A 16,835-nucleotide genomic window follows, 5' to 3' on the forward strand; every position below is an offset into this window, starting at 1 on the left:
AGATCAGAGGTGTGGATTCTCAAATCCTATCGTGAAATTCCAGGGGTGGTGGTGAAAGTAAAGGTCGAAAAGTGGGAAGCCATGGAATGTTACTTGGGGAAAGGAAAACCTGGAGAGCCTTCAGTTTAAACCAAAGCATGGGCCTCCTTCCCGCTCTTGGAATCATTCTCCTCCTAAGTGTGTGTGTGTGTGTGTGTGTGTGTGTGTGTGTGTGTGTGTGTGTGAATATGTGTAAGCACATGCGTGCATGCATCTGTTTTACATAACTGAACCTTTCTGTGAGAACACAATCTTTATAAATGTTTAAACCCTAAAAGCAAAAGAGGAAAACACATTCATTATTTTTCGACTCGGTATAATACTTGGCAGAATAAAATAAGCTTCAGAAACAAATATAAATATATAGTCAAAGGAAAGCTGTTGAAGCTAACCCAAGAGGGCCATCATAAGCATCTGTCTGTGACAAGCCTGGTTGTTTGACCCCGGGTCTCTTCTCAAAAGGATAATGGGAACATTGCATGTTGAGGTCCCATTATAAATAAATATCTTCAGCGGTGAACAGAAGCAAGTAATTTTCACAAATATGTTCCACAACCACAGTAAGGCACGCTTAATATCCTTGCCAACACTCAAACTACAAAGAAAAAACAAACAACTAGTGACTAAAGTGTTCAGTATCGCACATGATCTCAAAGGATAAGGGAATTGTGTGCATTGCTAAGCTCAAATGGTACCAGGTTTACAATACTCCAATCTTGTTATAAAAGCTCAGTCATTTAGTATTGCTTTTATAATTTTATTATTTTAGATTGTCACAAAAATAAACATGGTAATTAGACAAATCATAATGATTTGATTCACTCTGATTTAGTAGAAACACACAGCATGTGCACCCTCCATGAAACAGCCTAACCATGTCCTAAAACACTTTCTGAGTGAAAATTAGAAATTAGAAATGATGCACTATAGTACGCCAATATCATAATATATAAAATTATGTATTTACAATTCAATATGGACATAAAACATTTTTTTATATATATTTCAAATACATAATTACTCACAGTTCTTCTTTTTTCTCTCAAACAGCATACAGTAATTACCCATATTATGTCTATTAAACCTTTGCTAGACCTTTACACAACCTGGAAAACCAAAGGAACATAATTGTATGAAACAAGGTTTTTTTTTTTTTTATTGCGTTTTGAATAGTCACAGTGGTCATGAAGTCATGAAGTCATGACCAAACTTAAATTACTGTCATATATGTTGTTTTGGTATCTCTGCCCAGGTAATTGAAGGCTATACACTTGTATGTACCAGAATGCGCTCCTGTGGGGTTTCGTATTATAAGAGTCCCTTGTGCGTGGAGAAGCTCACTGCCTACAGGTGGTTCCTTTCCAGTTGTAGAAAGAATAGATCGATCTGGTAGCTCCCAGGTTATCTCTGGTGTAGGTATTCCATTAGCAACACAATTAAGATAAACAGTAACTCCAGCCACTCCTCTCACAGTTGGTGGCGGCCCATTAGTGATCCGGGGGGGATATGCAACAATTACGACAGGCACAGAAAGAATCGCCTCGCCAGCATCATTCTTTGCTCGGCACACGTAATTCCCACGATCATGTATGATCGTCTCATGTACAACAAGTGTCCCATTGTCCATCAAATGGTAACGTCCACTCACCTGTGGACGTGCAAGAACAAAACCTCCTGGCGTGGTCCAAGAAATGCTGGGCTGGATTCCATCTGTCAAGCAATGTAGGAAGAGGGACTGTCCAGAAATCCCTCGAATAATCCCCTTTGGCCGTGTTAGAATATAAGGCTTTTGAATCACCTCAAAAACGACCAGCTTCTCAATATAGCCCACTTTGTTCTTTGCAGCACAACGGTATTTACCAGAGTCCTCTATGCTGGAGTTATAAATAACAAATGTGCCATCGGTACCCAGGTGATATCTTGAGCCCTCGAACCCAGGTGTTCCAATTAACCGAGTCCGATTGGGGAGTGTCCATATGATCTCAGGCATGGGTTGCCCATCAGCAGAACAGTTTAACACTGCAGTTCTCCCTATCCGAGTCACCACTCTCTCATTAAAAGGGTTGTTAAAAATAGGCCTCCTGAGCTTGTCGGTCACTTCTAGTTGAACCAACATAACCGCCTCACCTCCATCATTCTGAGCCATACAAATAAATTCTGCTGAATCTGATGGCCTAACATTACGGATTTCTAGCGTACCATTGCTATGGACATTAATCCTGCTCCCGTAATAGGGAGCGGTAAGAAATATATTGTCAGGCATGATCCATGTGATCTTTGGTACTGGATACCCTTCAGCTTTACAGTCTATTAGCTTTCTAGTATATTTGACTGCTGTATCTTTCATCACAGTTCTATTTTGATTGAAGCCATTGATTATGGGTGGGTTTCCATCAATGTCTAGTTTATATACTTTATTTTCCTCACCTGCAGCATTACGAGCCATGCAGACATACTCCCCAGCATCAGCTAATTTAACATTTCGTACATCAAGGGAACCGTTAGCATGCACTAAGTAACGCTCATTAGATGCAGCAATCATGTCTTTGGACGGAAGCATCCAAAAGACCTTTGGCTTGGGCTCACCTATAGCCTTACAGTCAAAGCGAACGTTTCCACCTTGCTTCACTTTGGCATAGGAGAGAATTGGGCGCTCAATGCGTGGCACTGCAGTTACCACACTTATGTGAACATGCATCTTGTCCTTACCCAGTTTGTTTTCAGCGTAACAGGTGTAATCACCTTCCTCGTCAGAACCCACTTTATTCAGGTACAGTGTTCCATTATTAAACAAGGTGTACCGTTTAAACTGATCACCTTCTGTTCCATCTGCTTGCAGGGCGCTATTAACCAAGGTACCATCAGGAAGTCCCCAAGATATCTCTGGCATGGGGACACCAGCAGCCACACAGTCCACTTTTAGGTCATTGCCATAAGGCACTTGCTTCCTGCTAAAGACATTTGGTTCAATCCGAGCTGGTTTCATAGACACTGACACTCTTAACAGCTGTACATCATCCCCAACTTTGTTGCGTGCAACACAGAGGAAGTCCCCAGCATCTTTTTCATTGACTGATTCAATGATGAGGGTTCCATTTTCCAGGACTTTGATACGGCTGCCCATTCTAAAATGAGAATGTGATATTTTTAACAATAAGTGGCAAATGATGTAAAATGAATGCATGTTTACAAACTAAATTCTAACTGTTCACTGTTGGTTTGAGAACATTTGCAAAATTGTCGATGTAGGATAAGCATTTACCTGCTCGTGTTTAATGCTTCTGCCCTAATTGAGATTCACACAAAATGTTCATTACAGGCTTAAATCGATTAGGGGAAAAATAAAACCAGGGAAATTTAAAATAGGTCTGGAAAACCCATAAAAATATATATATATATTTTTTTTTAAATCTGTAATTATTATTATTTTTAATTAGTTATGTTCAGTTCTAAACGTCTCATCAACAAGACGTTTACACATTTTGAAAATCCGTGTTCAGTATTCACAAATGGCTACAAAACTCAAAAGGTGTGGGGAATCTCTAGTTCATTCAGAGCTAGGGGAAAGTATTTTGCCATTAAGACATTGCACACTTCAGGTTTAAGTCTGTACAATCAAACAAAAACACTGTCTTTTGTAATAGCGTACCTGTGTGACTGGTCCACAAGAGCCTTGGAAGGAAACCTCCAAATAATCCGAGGTTTTGGGTCCCCAACTGCAGAGCAGTTCAAATGAAGGTGGCCACCATATATCACATCAGTTCTTTGCTGTGATGTCTCAGTGATCTGAGGGGCAGTTTCTGTCCTCTTCACAGACAGAGTAACAACACGCCGTTCTGATCCTGTAGAGCTTGTTGCAATACACTCATATTTTCCACTTTCAGTTATTTGTACATCCCTCAGGTAAAGTGTACCATTTCCAAAAACAGAAACTTTAGTGTGTGAGTAAGTTACAGGTTGTACTATTGTGCCATCATGTAAGACCCAGTATGTTGTGGGTCGTGGGTCACCATATGTGCTACATGCCAAAAAGAGATTCTGACCAATTTCAGCCCTCACCAGCTGCCGTTTTTCTTCCAGTATTGCAGGTGGTGCTGCTACCACCTGCAGACGAACAGTGGCTGTGTCAGTACCAGCTGGATTACTTGCAATACACTTATAATGTCCACGATCTAAAACGGACACCTTTTGAATGGTTAGTGTCCCCATCGTGGTTACTGTTACTCTGCCATGCTCAGTGATCGAACCTTTAACTTTGGTGTGATTAGGTAGAATCCATGACACAATTGGCACTGGTCTACCCTCTGTCCTGCATTCCAAGTGCACGGTTTTCCCAGCAAGAACCTTGATATCTCTCATCTTTTCCTCCAGTATTCGGGTGGGATAGGCCACAACTGACAATGTAACCACAAGCTTGTCAGAGCCATACTCGTTCTGGGCTAAACATATGTACTGTCCTTGGTCTTTGATGTTTGCTTTTTGGATGAACAATGTTCCATTCTTCAGAACCTCAAATTTACCCATTTTACCTTTAATGGTCAACATATTACCTGATGATATAAAGGAGACAAAAAATGATCAGTATACCAGAATGTAAAATAAATATGAAAATAGCAATTGATAATGTTCGTAAGCTTTGATGGTTTAACTTTTGTACCTGTAGTAGATGAGAATCGGTTCCAGCTGATGATGGGCTCAGGGTTGCCAGTGGCCTCGCAGGGGAGGAAAGCATCAGAGTTTGACAGAACAGTAAAACTGGCAGCTTTTCCACCATTAATCCTTGGCTTGAAGGTAATATCCCTCAAAGATGAGGTGTCATACCTTGTAGAGTGATCGAATGTATTCAGATCGACAGTACTACTACCGTATGGAAATGGAGTGAACGTATATGAAGTTGAACTAGTCATTGTGTCTGAGGTAACTGTTCTACTCTGAGGTTTATCAGAGGCTGTAGTGGGTTTAGTGGTCAAAGTAATGACCTCTGGGAAACTGGTGGTAGAAGACATATTAGAGTCCCTCCATTGCTCACCTGAACCAGTACTATCAGGTGATGGAGACCTCTCTGGTTCTTCAAGGGGTGTATGCAAAGGCCTTAATATTGTACCACTGTGCTTAGTTTGTGAAGCTGTAGTTGTGGATTTGGTGGTGAAAGGTGTTTTAGTCACTGGGATAACTGAGGATTCTGTGGTTGTTTTTTTAATGGGCCTTCTCCTTCTGGGGCCTCGTCTGTGATAACCAGGCTTTTGATTTCTCCACAACCCAGTTTGAGAACCTGAGAACTTATTCCGAACAGTGTCTTGCTTTAGTTTAGATCCCATCGTTGGTGGGGCTGCTAGAGTTTGAGAAACTCCCATTGGCTCTGTGGTTGTGGACAGCTCACGGAAGGCTGGAAAGCTGAAAAACTCAGCTGTTGTAGATAGGGTTATGACATTGTCTGAGAAATTTGTTTCTATAAAGGAGGCCGAACCTGAGTCTTCAAATGATGTCTCTGGAATATTGTCATTTTCTCTTTTCATTGTAGGAGAGACAATCATAAGTGTACGCTTCAGTTCTGTAGTAGGTACTGTTGTTGTTGCCTTGTAAGGGTCTTCTGTTGATGCTGAGGTCCTCTGTTTCTTATCAGTGGACAGTGTAAATGAGTTTGATGCTTGATGCTTGCTAAGGGTTTCTTTCATTTCCCCCTTGTTTCCAAACTGTCTATGCCACTGAATCTCCTCCGGTGTGATTTTAGAAGACATTGTCATTGCGGATGTGGTTGTAAAAGTTAGTTCTTTCTCTATTGAATTAAAATAACTTTTAGAATCAGTTGAATCCTCAGAAATGGTGGGCACAATAGTTGCTGACATTTGTGAATCAGTGACAGCGTAAATCTTTTCAGAGCCTGGTTTTTCAGGTTTTTCTGTTACTCTCAAAGAGGAAGATGACATTTGAAACTTAGCTGTATGGTTGACCAGGCTTTGATCCACTGATGTTTTGCATTTATCTGTAGACACTCCAGATGCAACTCTTTTCCCATCGCCACATACTGTGATTGTGTCCACAGTGTGTGAAAATGTGAGATTGTCTTCCTTGTTTATAGAAAGGCGTTTGAATTTATTGAGTAAGGATTGTATATCTGTAATTTTGCTGGGCCGGATGATCCTACGTCTGCCATGAAAGTTTCCTTTATTTCCTGATCGCATCTTTTTGGAGGGAACAATTTGGATTTGGTGTTTGGAGATGATGGTGGACCCAGGAAGGAGCTCTGACTTGATTCTTTGAGTGGTCTGAAATGTGATCTTTTCTTGGTCTTCCTTGGTTGTGGTGAACGCTGTGAATATGGCCTGACTCTTAGGTTCCAAATAGGTGACATTTGGGCCCTGGGAGTTGTAAAGTGGCGTTGTTCCAGTGGTAACATCTTCTGAATCCCCAGAGAAGAGAAGCTCTGCAGCTTCTGAAGGTCTGTTTGTTGTTTTCTCATATATGTGGATTTTACCATCACTGTGACTTAATATGTAATCTGACTTGGTTGTATTCAGGATTGTCTCATCTCTTTGAGTCCCATAATTACTCAAAGCATAAGTGGCAATTATTGGGGTAGCAGGTGTCTGAGTCTGAGAATGTGATGTTGTTGTAACCAAATTTGTTTTCTCATTTGCTCTTAACATGTTACTAGTGCTATCATGCTTTACTTCAATGAAACCACTGTTGTCAGTTTTGTAAGTCTCTGGGATTTTAATATCTGTGATTTTAATGGTGCTATGCTCAAGTGTTTGACTAGTTGTCATTACAATAAATTCATCTTCGGATATACCATCCCCTGAGGTTGCATCATTGTCATCAGATGGTGTTTTAGACACCTCTAAACTTATTGTCTTTTTATGTGCTTTTTTAATTTGCGACATATCAATGAAAGTGGCATCTTCTTTCTGGTACTTTTTATTAAAGACTCTTCCAGAGTTCCTTCTATTTCCTTTTCTGCCAGTGGGAACTTTATGAAATCTGGACTGTAGCCACGTGTATGGTCTGCCTGAGGTAATGCTTCTTGACTCCTCACTAACCCTGCTAGAGAGATACCTGCTTCCAAGTTTCTGGCTATCATCTATAATTTGTACAACATGATCACCAGATTCCTTTGACTCTGTGCTATTTGACAAATTACCATGAACAGTTACGTGAGAAGCTAGCAAATCTGCTCCAAGAACATTTCCAACTAAGCATCTGTAAAATCCTTTGTCTCTGTATGTCACTCCATGTATTACCAAAGTGCCATTTCTGTAGAGCTTTCTGTTGCCATAGGACTTGTCTAAAATCGTGTGGTCAGGAAGTATCCACTGAATGGAAGCCTCTGGACTGCTGGCTGATGTACAATCAAGACGCAGGTTCTGGCCAAGGGTACGAGAGATTCGGATCCCATTAATCTCTTGTTCTTCAATATTCCGGGGAAGCACAGTGACCCTGAATGCAAGAACATCTGCATCCAGGTAGTTAGTTGTAATGCAATGATAGACACCTGTGTCTGAGATTTCAACAGATTTTAAGGCAAGCCTTCCATCATAAGCTACTACAATCCTTTGATCCTTGCTGTTGTATGGAGCACGTAACTTACTTCCATCTGGTAGAATCCACTCTATAATGGGTTTAGGATCCCCAAAGGTCTGGCAGTTCAATTCAATCACTCCACCAGCAAGGACTGAGTGTTCAGTCTTGGTCTGATTGTCCATTCTAATCATTGCCCAGCCGTACTGGTCTCCTCTATCCTTGCTGCTGTCAACATCTATTTGAACATTGGATAAATACTTGATAGTAAGGTTCGGAAATGTTGTTGTGATGCGGTCCAGCTGTAGTAGGACTGTACTTTGCATTAACCATTCATGATTGGCTTTCATTTTTGCTTTAATTTCTGTAAAAATATCATCTTCCATTGATGCTACTTGCTTGTATGTGTAAACTGTATCTGGCTGCAGAGAAATTAGTACTTCTCGCTCAAGTCTCATCGGGGACTCGCTATACATAGCCAAAATATTCCAAATCTGGCGTATATTATCATAATCAATGTTGCAGACCAGCGATGTAGAAATGATCACACTAAGGCCAGTTAAATCTTTTCCATTCGGTCCAAAGTTTGCAGTTAAGTTTTCCATTCCTGTAGGTCGCTGCACAACACATGCTATCCAGGCATCGTTATGGAATTGATCTGTGATGTTCATTTCCAACATGCCAGTGGGTTCAACAAAATCTTTAGGATAGACTGAGGTATAGCCACCATCATCCAAGGTAAAATTGCTCTGTTTCAAGTGAGGATGAATCCAAGGTCTGCTGCATGTGTAGCTATCCCTTTGCAAATGCGCAATGCTGCTGCCTCTCAGGGTAATTGGGAATTCACAAATTGGACACTGTTCTTTGAGAAACTTCCTGTCTCTTTTGCATTTTAGAACACCTGTAAATGCAAAATGAATTCCAATTATTCCATGGTCTGTCTGAATACTGGATTCTGATTGGTATGCAGTAAAACCGTTAAATGCACAGGTAGTTCCAAGTCAGTTTAATCACTGTTCTATATTAATACACTGCTTTAATTGATGCACACAAACCCACACTCATCACTCGCACACACACACAGAGAGAGAGAGAGAGAGCGAGAGTGAGAGGGGACAAGAGAGTCAGAGATTGCAGATTGCGCTTCGCACATACATGAACTTGTTGTCAATGCTTCCCCACGATTTTTATAATAAAATAGCCTAGATAATAGATTGTTACATTATATTACTCAGCAACAAGGTGGCGCTGTTTTTGAAGTAATTAATTGTTACGCGCAGACACACAGCTTGCAAAGCACACACAACTGTCATCTCTTTCTCTCTCTCTCTCTTTCTCTCTATCTCTCAATTGATAATTAATTCAAATAAATGTGATCTTACCGCACTATTTCATCTCTGTGTCTGATTTGAAACGGGCAGAATGCTAGCACTAATGTGCCATATCTGATGAAAATAACTGTAATTGTTCTGGTCAAATATTGCACTGCAAAGAGCAATACTAGTTTTAACTTGTCTATAACTTGGCAAATGACCCTGGAATAAGCGGGATAATCAATGGCTTGCCATGCATTAAAGGATTTTAAATGCACTCCGCACTGCGTCGGGTGGTTCTTGGCCTCCACGTCGTGCATTTAAAATCCTTTAATGCACAGCAAACCATTGATTATCCCTTACTTATATGTTCACGTATATATGTAAATAGACACAATTTTACTTACTAGAATGTTCCTTATTCACCTGTTTTTGTCTTGCTATATTAACAAAACATTTTTTCTGCAATTTTTGTCACGAATCCTGTCCATGACTCTCACATTACACAAACTGTTGCATGTCATCCCCTATCTCCATTGCACTAATCACAAGCTCACCTGAAACCAATCACACACAGCTGCTACCAATAACACACACTATATAAATCAGTCTCACACCACCATTAAACGCCGAGTATTGTTTAGTGTTTATCACTGTGATAGCTGATCTTTACGGAGCCTGCTCTAGTTTTCATAGTCTAGTCATAGTCTTGCCTTGCCTGTTTACCTGGTTCCTGATTCATTGCCTGTGTATCTCAGATTACCCCTCTCGTCTTGCCCTGTTCAGATACTGTTTGCCCCTGCCTGGACCTTTGCCTTGTACCTGGATTATCCCTCTAGTCTCGCCCTGTTGGATTACGTTCGCTGTCGACTGACCCTCGTTTGTTTACGGACTGCTCTTGCCTTGTCTTCTACATACCAGTTTGCCATTGTCTGACCCATGCCTGTTTCTGACCATGCCTTTGTAAATAAAGCCTTGCACTTGGATCCACACGTCTCACGTCTCGTTCGCCCCGTAACAATTTTTAACAGAACATTTGATAAATATAGACCAGAATCTCACCAGGGTGTTTTTCTAGCCATTGTTCAAGCCAACCCATCCGACAATCACATGACCAGGGGTTTCCACTAAGGAAGAGATTCTCTATCTTGTTGCAGCCAGAGAATATAGTTGCAGGCAATGTGGTTAAAGCATTGTCTGACAAGTAAATAGTCTTGAGAGATGACCATTTCAAAATCTGGCTGAACCGCAGTGATATAAAAGTGTCTGGATGAAGCTGTTGGAGCAGGTTTCCTTCAAGGGTGATCAACTGCAGCATTTTTAATCCATAAAAACTCTCTGGGTGGATGAAGGTAATGTGATTATGGTCCATATGAAGACGTACAAGATTGTCCAGGCCTCTAAATGTGTCCTTGTTGAGCTTCTCAATTCTGTTATAACTCATTTTCAGAACCTAGAAGTAGATACAAATACTGTTAAGACATGAAAATAAAGTGTCTCTAATATTTAAAGGTCAGAGTCAGGGGGCAATTCCAGCATGAGGCCTTCCTTAGTCCAAGGCAATGTAGTCTCAGCCTCAGATGGCTGTCCCACAGACTTCATGGACATCTACCAGTTTGTCTACATGTTATATTTTAAATGAATTGTTTCTGTAATCTACTCAAAATGCCATGGCTTGCTATTCCTCTGGTATGACTGACTGTGAAATTTGTACATTATTTATTAATGCATTAAATATTACTCAATTCAAACTCAATTACATAAAAAAAACTTAGAATTTGTCTTATTATTGGATTAATATTTAATAGCAATCATATATATATATAATCTTGGCACCATCATCCTTTTGAAGTATAAGATACATAATAACACACAAACTCTCTAATGTATCCTGCTTTTGTATTTCAAATATTTCACAATTTCTGGAGTTCTGGAGACTTCTGTGTTCTGTTCCATTCTCTTGCATCCTAAATAAATCATCATGCACTAATACTGTTATAGTAAGTGATTTATGTTGTCAAGTCATCAGAGACTCTTCCCTTGGATTCACAGAAGATGCATTTGATATGCATGTTAAAGGCAAATAAACACTTGTATAGCTTGACTGCTTGTGATATTGATGTAACCGTGGGCCAGATGTGATCAGAGATGGAACAGGACAGCAGCAGTACGTCATCTCATCTTCACAATAAAAGAAAAATGAACATGCCAACAAACTCAGATACACAACATGACATCTGATTACTTTTCAGTGTCTTATGTAACCAGACGTTTACATGCAGCATGAAGGTTGGTCCTCATTCAAGCTTATTCTGGCCAAGAATGCCCATTTTGAAAATAACAGATTGTCTGAATAAAGACTGTCCAAAGAGATGAATTTAGTATTTTACCTGCAGAGATGTGAGGTCATGGAACGAGCCGTCCTCAGCAGTCTTGATAGCATTACTGTGCAGCATTAACAGCTCCAGGTTTTTTAGTCCAGAGAGGTCGTTCATTTTAAGAGTTGATAAACTGTTGTACCTAAAACACAAAATTGCAAATGTTGCGAATTTGCCTTAAACAAGCTGTTCTCAATTACATTTTTAGAGAAAGTTCCACAGTGGGTTGTCTGCTAGGTTTTACCCCAGGTTAATTCTTTCAACGGCTGGCTGAATGTCCCTGGGTACTTCACTCAGGTATCTGAATGTGCAGTGCACTTCTGACGGAGCGTAGCATGCGCATGATTTGGGGCAGCCGCTGCTTCTGTGTGTTATACTGGCCAAAACACACAGTAGCACCATGAATCTCCACAACAGACATGCTGTCGTGCCACACATTCTGAAGAAGGAGGTCTGTTTCTTCCCTATTTTTTGACAAGCTTATGTTGCCATTAATCATTAGCTTTCTGTAAGAAAAAAAATTAAATCTGTTAATCACCATTCACCACTGCTGACAAAGTTCTACATGACAAATGCCTTTTACATATTCTCCTGAGACCAAGCATTACCTTTTTCAGAGAGAGAACGTATAACAAAGAAAATATTTGTATTCAACAATAAATGATTCATATATATATATATAATGATTATATGTAAATATTATGAACAGCGTCTATGTATGTTACTAACTTTATAGAAATGGGCTATTATGGGCACATCCCAAACGTTTAGTAAAACAAACATTGCACATTTGACACGTATTGTTTCCTCCGTGAAAACCCAGCATCTAGGGACTTCTCGTGTTGAGTGGCGATAAAAAAAATTAATAAAAAAAAGCATTAATAATATAGAGAAAATGCAATGTTTCTAGAGTTCAAAATGACAATTATTAATGTTAGCACACTTACCTAATACACAGCTGAATTATTTAGATAAAGATGCACGTGAAACACTGTCCACATGATGAATGAATAGGCTAATCCAAAGAATTCTTCCTTCACTTTGTCGCTGTACACTGCAGAACATCAAGTGCGCTGAAGTGTTTGATTTAGTAGCGCGTGTCGGCTGATGGTTAAACTGAGAGTGAATCCTCCTCCTCGATCTCGCGCTCTGCAGTGCGAGAGGTTCACACGGAGTCAAAGGAAAACATCGTCATCATAAGGAGAGTTTTCTTTTTCCTTCAGATTCTCATTTTCAGTCATTGTGAACCATGTCTGTGGTGAGTTGAGACTGATAATCTGTCACAAAATTAAATGTCATATCATGTGGATGTCGTGAAGATGCATCTGGTGTAAATATGTCATGTATTCGCAATAATAAAACTTCTTAAAAATAAAAAATGTGGTCCGATGTTAATATAAAGGCATTAGGCATACTGATTTTTTTAAAGTTTTTTTTAGTAAAGCATTGCATTTTGTTGTGTTTGGGCTGAAGGAAATGTCTGAAGGAAAAAGTATACTGGTAATTTTCTGCCAGGACATCTGATTTTTTTATTTTATTTTTATTCTTCTTCTTCTCCTCCTTCTTCTTCTCACGGCGTTGAAATACATCTCGAAATATAGTCTTAAAATATTACATAATGCTTTGCATAGTCAATAAATGTTCAGTTTTTACAAGAAAGCAGATCAAAGGAATTCTTAATATTTCTTAATAATTCACATATTTCTGTTTTAATTGTCCTATATTCATCAGGGACCAAGGTGCTTAGAACAATCTGATAACAAACTACAAAATTGATAATGAAAACAGAAAAGGTCAGCACACCTAGGCTCAAAATACAAAAATTCTGATTTTTTTATTTTATTTTTATTCTTCTTCTTCTCCTCCTTCTTCTTCTCACGGCGTTGAAATACATCTCGAAATATAGTCTTAAAATATTACATAATGCTTTGCATAGTCAATAAATGTTCAGTTTTACAAGAAACCAGATCAAAGGAATTCTTAATATTTCTTAATAATTCACATATTTCTGTTTTAATTGTCCTATATTCATCAGGGACCAAGGTGCTTAGAACAATCTGATAGCAAACTACAAAATTGATAATGAAAACAGAAAAGGTCTGCACACCTAGGCTCAAAATACAAAAATATATTTTTACAGACTATCACACAGGTGACATATCAAACACGCAGGCTCTTCATCACACAATTAAAAGTTTTAACCCACATGCCTTTATACAACAGGTGATTGATCACATGAGACACACACACACACAGACAGAAAAGCCTAGTTTTGATCCTGGACTGATTTATTGTTTGTGATGGATTGCTGCCTGCCCTGACCTTATGCCTGTTCATGGATTGCGCCTTGCCTTGCCTTGCCTCTATCGTTGTGTTTGCTGATGATCGACCCTGCCTGTACAACTCAGATTAGAATAAAGCCTGCAAGTGGATCCTCTGTCCTGTTGTCACCTTCTCCATTACAACATCAGAGATACTTTGATTTTAATTGAGCTTATTAATTCTGTGTCATTACCTAATTCTCCTGTTCTTTTAGTGACAATGGATTTAGAATCTCTTTATACGAATGGTCCATTTCAGTGTGGATTAGAAGCCATGGATTTTTTTCTTGATCAATGTTCTAATGAAGTTAATAGTACTGCATGCTTTTTAGATTTGATTTGACCAAATTAGTGTTGTCTATAATTGTTTTTTATTTGGGTCTGATTTTTATTTACAGATTTATGGTGTTTAGCATGCGTTTGAAAATGGCCCCCAGTTTTTCCTCTCTGTTTTGTAGTTTGTTTGAACAAAAATGTGTGTATAACTCAAGTTGCAATCTTTTTTTTTTTTTTTTGTTATGTAAATGTTACATTGATGATTTTTTTGTTGTTGTTGTTGTTGTATGGGACAGTACTGAATCTCAGCTGTTGGAATTTCATAAACTGGTAAATGACAGCTGTAGTGCACTGAAATTCACGATTGAATACCATCCAGAGAGAATTCATTTTCTAGATGTGTTTATTAGTAAGACTGTGTCAGATCTGAAAAAAAAACAGTCTGTACTGTAAACCTACTGATAATAAATTTTTTACATGGTACATTCTACCATCCTTTGTCATTAAAATGTTCTTTAGAAGACTTAACACCTGTTTTCTTTATTATTTCTTACATTTCTTAAAGTACTTTTTGGCAATTATAGATGTGATAACTGTCAACAATTAACTTCACCTATCAAACTTTTAAGCATCCTCACTCTGATAAAATTTTCAAAATAAGAGGCACTATTTTATGCAAAACCGCCAATGTGATTTACAGTATATGTTGCGTTGCCCTTGTGGTCTTTGCTATGTGGGCAAAAGGAGTAGAGCTCTTAAAACACAGATTTCTGAACATTGTTGTGCTGTTAAAAATCAAGATTTCAAAAGTCCAGTCGCACGGCATTTTGCTGTTTTTATACATTTGGTCTCTACAGTATGTAGGAATAGAATTAGTTAAGTGTCCAAGGCGTGGAGGTAACATTAATAATTTACTTTTGAAATGTGAAACTTTTTGGATTTACACTTTAGGCACTATTGCACCTAAGGGTTTAAATGAAAATTTTGAGACTTTGACAGTCAGTTTGTTTGTTTTTATTGCAGGTAACATTGATTGTGTGTGTGTGTGTGCGTGTCGTGTGATTAATCACCTGTTGTCTGATGAAGAGCTTGCGTGTTTGAAATGTCACCTGTGTGATAGTCTGTAATTAATTTTTTGTATTTTTTGAGCCTTGGAGTTTTCATTATCAGTATTTTGTTGTTGTTGAGAACCCTGCTTAAGAGTTTTTCCAGTGATGTGTGTGCTTTTGTTTTAATTTTGTTTTTGCTAAACTACAATATTGTGTAATGTTTTAGGAAAAATTTTGTAGTCCCTCTCTCCATCTATTCTTCAAACCACATATCCTCTATAGGATCCCGGGATTAGATTAGATTCAGCTTGTCATTGTGCAGAGACTGAAATGCAGTTCTAACATGGCAACTCTCTGGGGGTTTGGCATAGTAATGTACCTGACAATGTTAATGTGTTTGGTCTTGGCAGAATAGATCTGCTATGCTGCTGCTGCTGCACATATAACATATATGAAATAACCCCCATATATAGCATACTGTACATGATCACCCCGTAGCAGATCTATACAGGTGGAGCTGGGGAAGGTGGAGGGTTTCAGAAGCGTGCTGCAACTTCTACAACAAGCATTAGCCAAGTATTTGAATGTTGAGCAACAAACTCATTAGCTCATTAGCTACTCGCCAAATGACGTACTATACACTATGCACTCATACACTATGTACGTATGCACTTTGTACTCAACCATGTAGTGTATTATTCATAATCAAAGTCTGATAGCCCCTCCCCCTTCGGTACGTAATTAAAGCTGCGACAGTTGAGTGCACGAAGTGTCCAACATTCTACACTTTGTTTTTTCGGTTATTTAAGTGCATCATCCGGGTATTTAAAGTACAATACTCGCAAAATTTATACTACAAAACGTCATTGAATAGTGCATAAGTATGCGATTTGGGACGCACCTTGAAGTGGCATCATGAGGTAGAAATGTACAAAAGAATGTGCAGTGTGGAGGTTAAGTGGCCCAAGTTAAATGTAGTGTTCAGCGCCTGAGTTCAGTAGGCTGACATCTGAGGAAAAGACTCCATAATGTCTCCCAGATGGGAGAAGAGTAAACAGTCCATGGCTGGGGTGAGAGGTGTCTCTGATGGAGGGTAGCTGAACACCAGTGATGTATTGGGCTGTTTTCCCCACCCGCTGGAGGGTCTTCTGCTCTGAGACAGTGCAGTTGCCATACCACTCTCTGATGCAGTTTGTTAAGAAGCTTTCAATAGTGCAGAGGTAGCAGTTCAGCAGGATGTGGGGGACAGGTGAGCTTTCTTAGTTTCCTAAGGAACAAGGTGCTGTTGTTTCTTTGATCAGAGTGGAGATGTCCAGGAAAGCCCCAGCCCCATCACTGTTGATGGGAGTGTATGTGTGACCCTTCCTAGTCTCACTGTCACCTCTCATCAGAACGACCACTGTGGTGTGATCTGCAAACTTGATTATGAAGTTAGAGCCATGTACAGGTATGCAGTCGAGGGTGAAGAGGGAGAAGACGATTGGGCTTAGCACACAGCCCTGTGGTACACCAGTGTTCAAGGTAAGGATGGAGGAGTTGTGGTTGTTGATTCTAATAGACTGTGGTCTGTTAGTGAGTAAGTCCAAGGTCCACTTATATATAAGGAGATATACTGGAGGATGCTTGAACCTGGGAATAAGGCAAGGAAACACACTGGATGAATGGATAAGACTCCTGCTATAGACTCCTTTTTCACACAATAATCTCACAGCATTATTACAGTATTATACAGCAATTTATACAAATAACAAATTCAAAATCATCAAATTAAAGGATTGCTCTTGGATTCAGACCCCAAAAATCCACAGTCAGGGTTTAGGCTATGATCTGTCTGTATCATCATTACACAACCTCTTCTTTCAAGTCCAGCATTCTAGTCTGACAGTGATTCTGAATTATTTCCCACAGAAAACGTTTGCTGCTGGCTCTCTCTCTCTCTCT

At 39.3% G+C, this 16,835-nt stretch overlaps 1 protein-coding gene across 1 annotated transcript; it reads right to left on the reverse strand.

Moving 5' to 3' along the window:
- Positions 1-793: 793 nt before the first annotated feature.
- Positions 794-11,365, reverse strand: LOC107551235 (immunoglobulin superfamily member 10-like). Its single transcript, XM_016232774.1, has 5 exons — positions 11,261-11,365; positions 9,933-10,323; positions 4,697-8,458; positions 3,689-4,589; positions 794-3,164 (listed from the first exon to the last, which is right to left on the reverse strand). The coding sequence occupies exons 1-5, from the start codon at positions 11,363-11,365 to the stop codon at positions 1,250-1,252; spliced, it is 7,074 nt and encodes a 2,357-aa protein (XP_016088260.1). The 3' UTR covers positions 794-1,249.
- Between the last annotated feature and the right edge of the window lie 5,470 nt (positions 11,366-16,835).

The sequence above is a fragment of the Sinocyclocheilus grahami genome, unplaced genomic scaffold (assembly GCF_001515645.1).
Source record: "Sinocyclocheilus grahami isolate Dianchi unplaced genomic scaffold, SAMN03320097.WGS_v1.1 scaffold419.1, whole genome shotgun sequence".
In the NCBI taxonomy this organism is placed as follows: Eukaryota; Metazoa; Chordata; class Actinopteri; order Cypriniformes; family Cyprinidae; genus Sinocyclocheilus; species Sinocyclocheilus grahami.

Excerpts from the sequence above, each read along its gene's own strand:
- LOC107551235 (XM_016232774.1), bottom strand. The coding sequence starts at position 11,365 with ATGAACGACCTCTCTGGACTAAAAAACCTGGAGCTGTTAATGCTGCAC. Across the intron at positions 10,324-11,260 it reads ATGACCTCACATCTCTGCAG|GTTCTGAAAATGAGTTATAA; the intron begins GTAAAATACTAA and ends ATCTACTTCTAG. Across the intron at positions 8,459-9,932 it reads ATGGCTAGAAAAACACCCTG|GTGTTCTAAAATGCAAAAGA; the intron begins GTGAGATTCTGG and ends TTGCATTTACAG.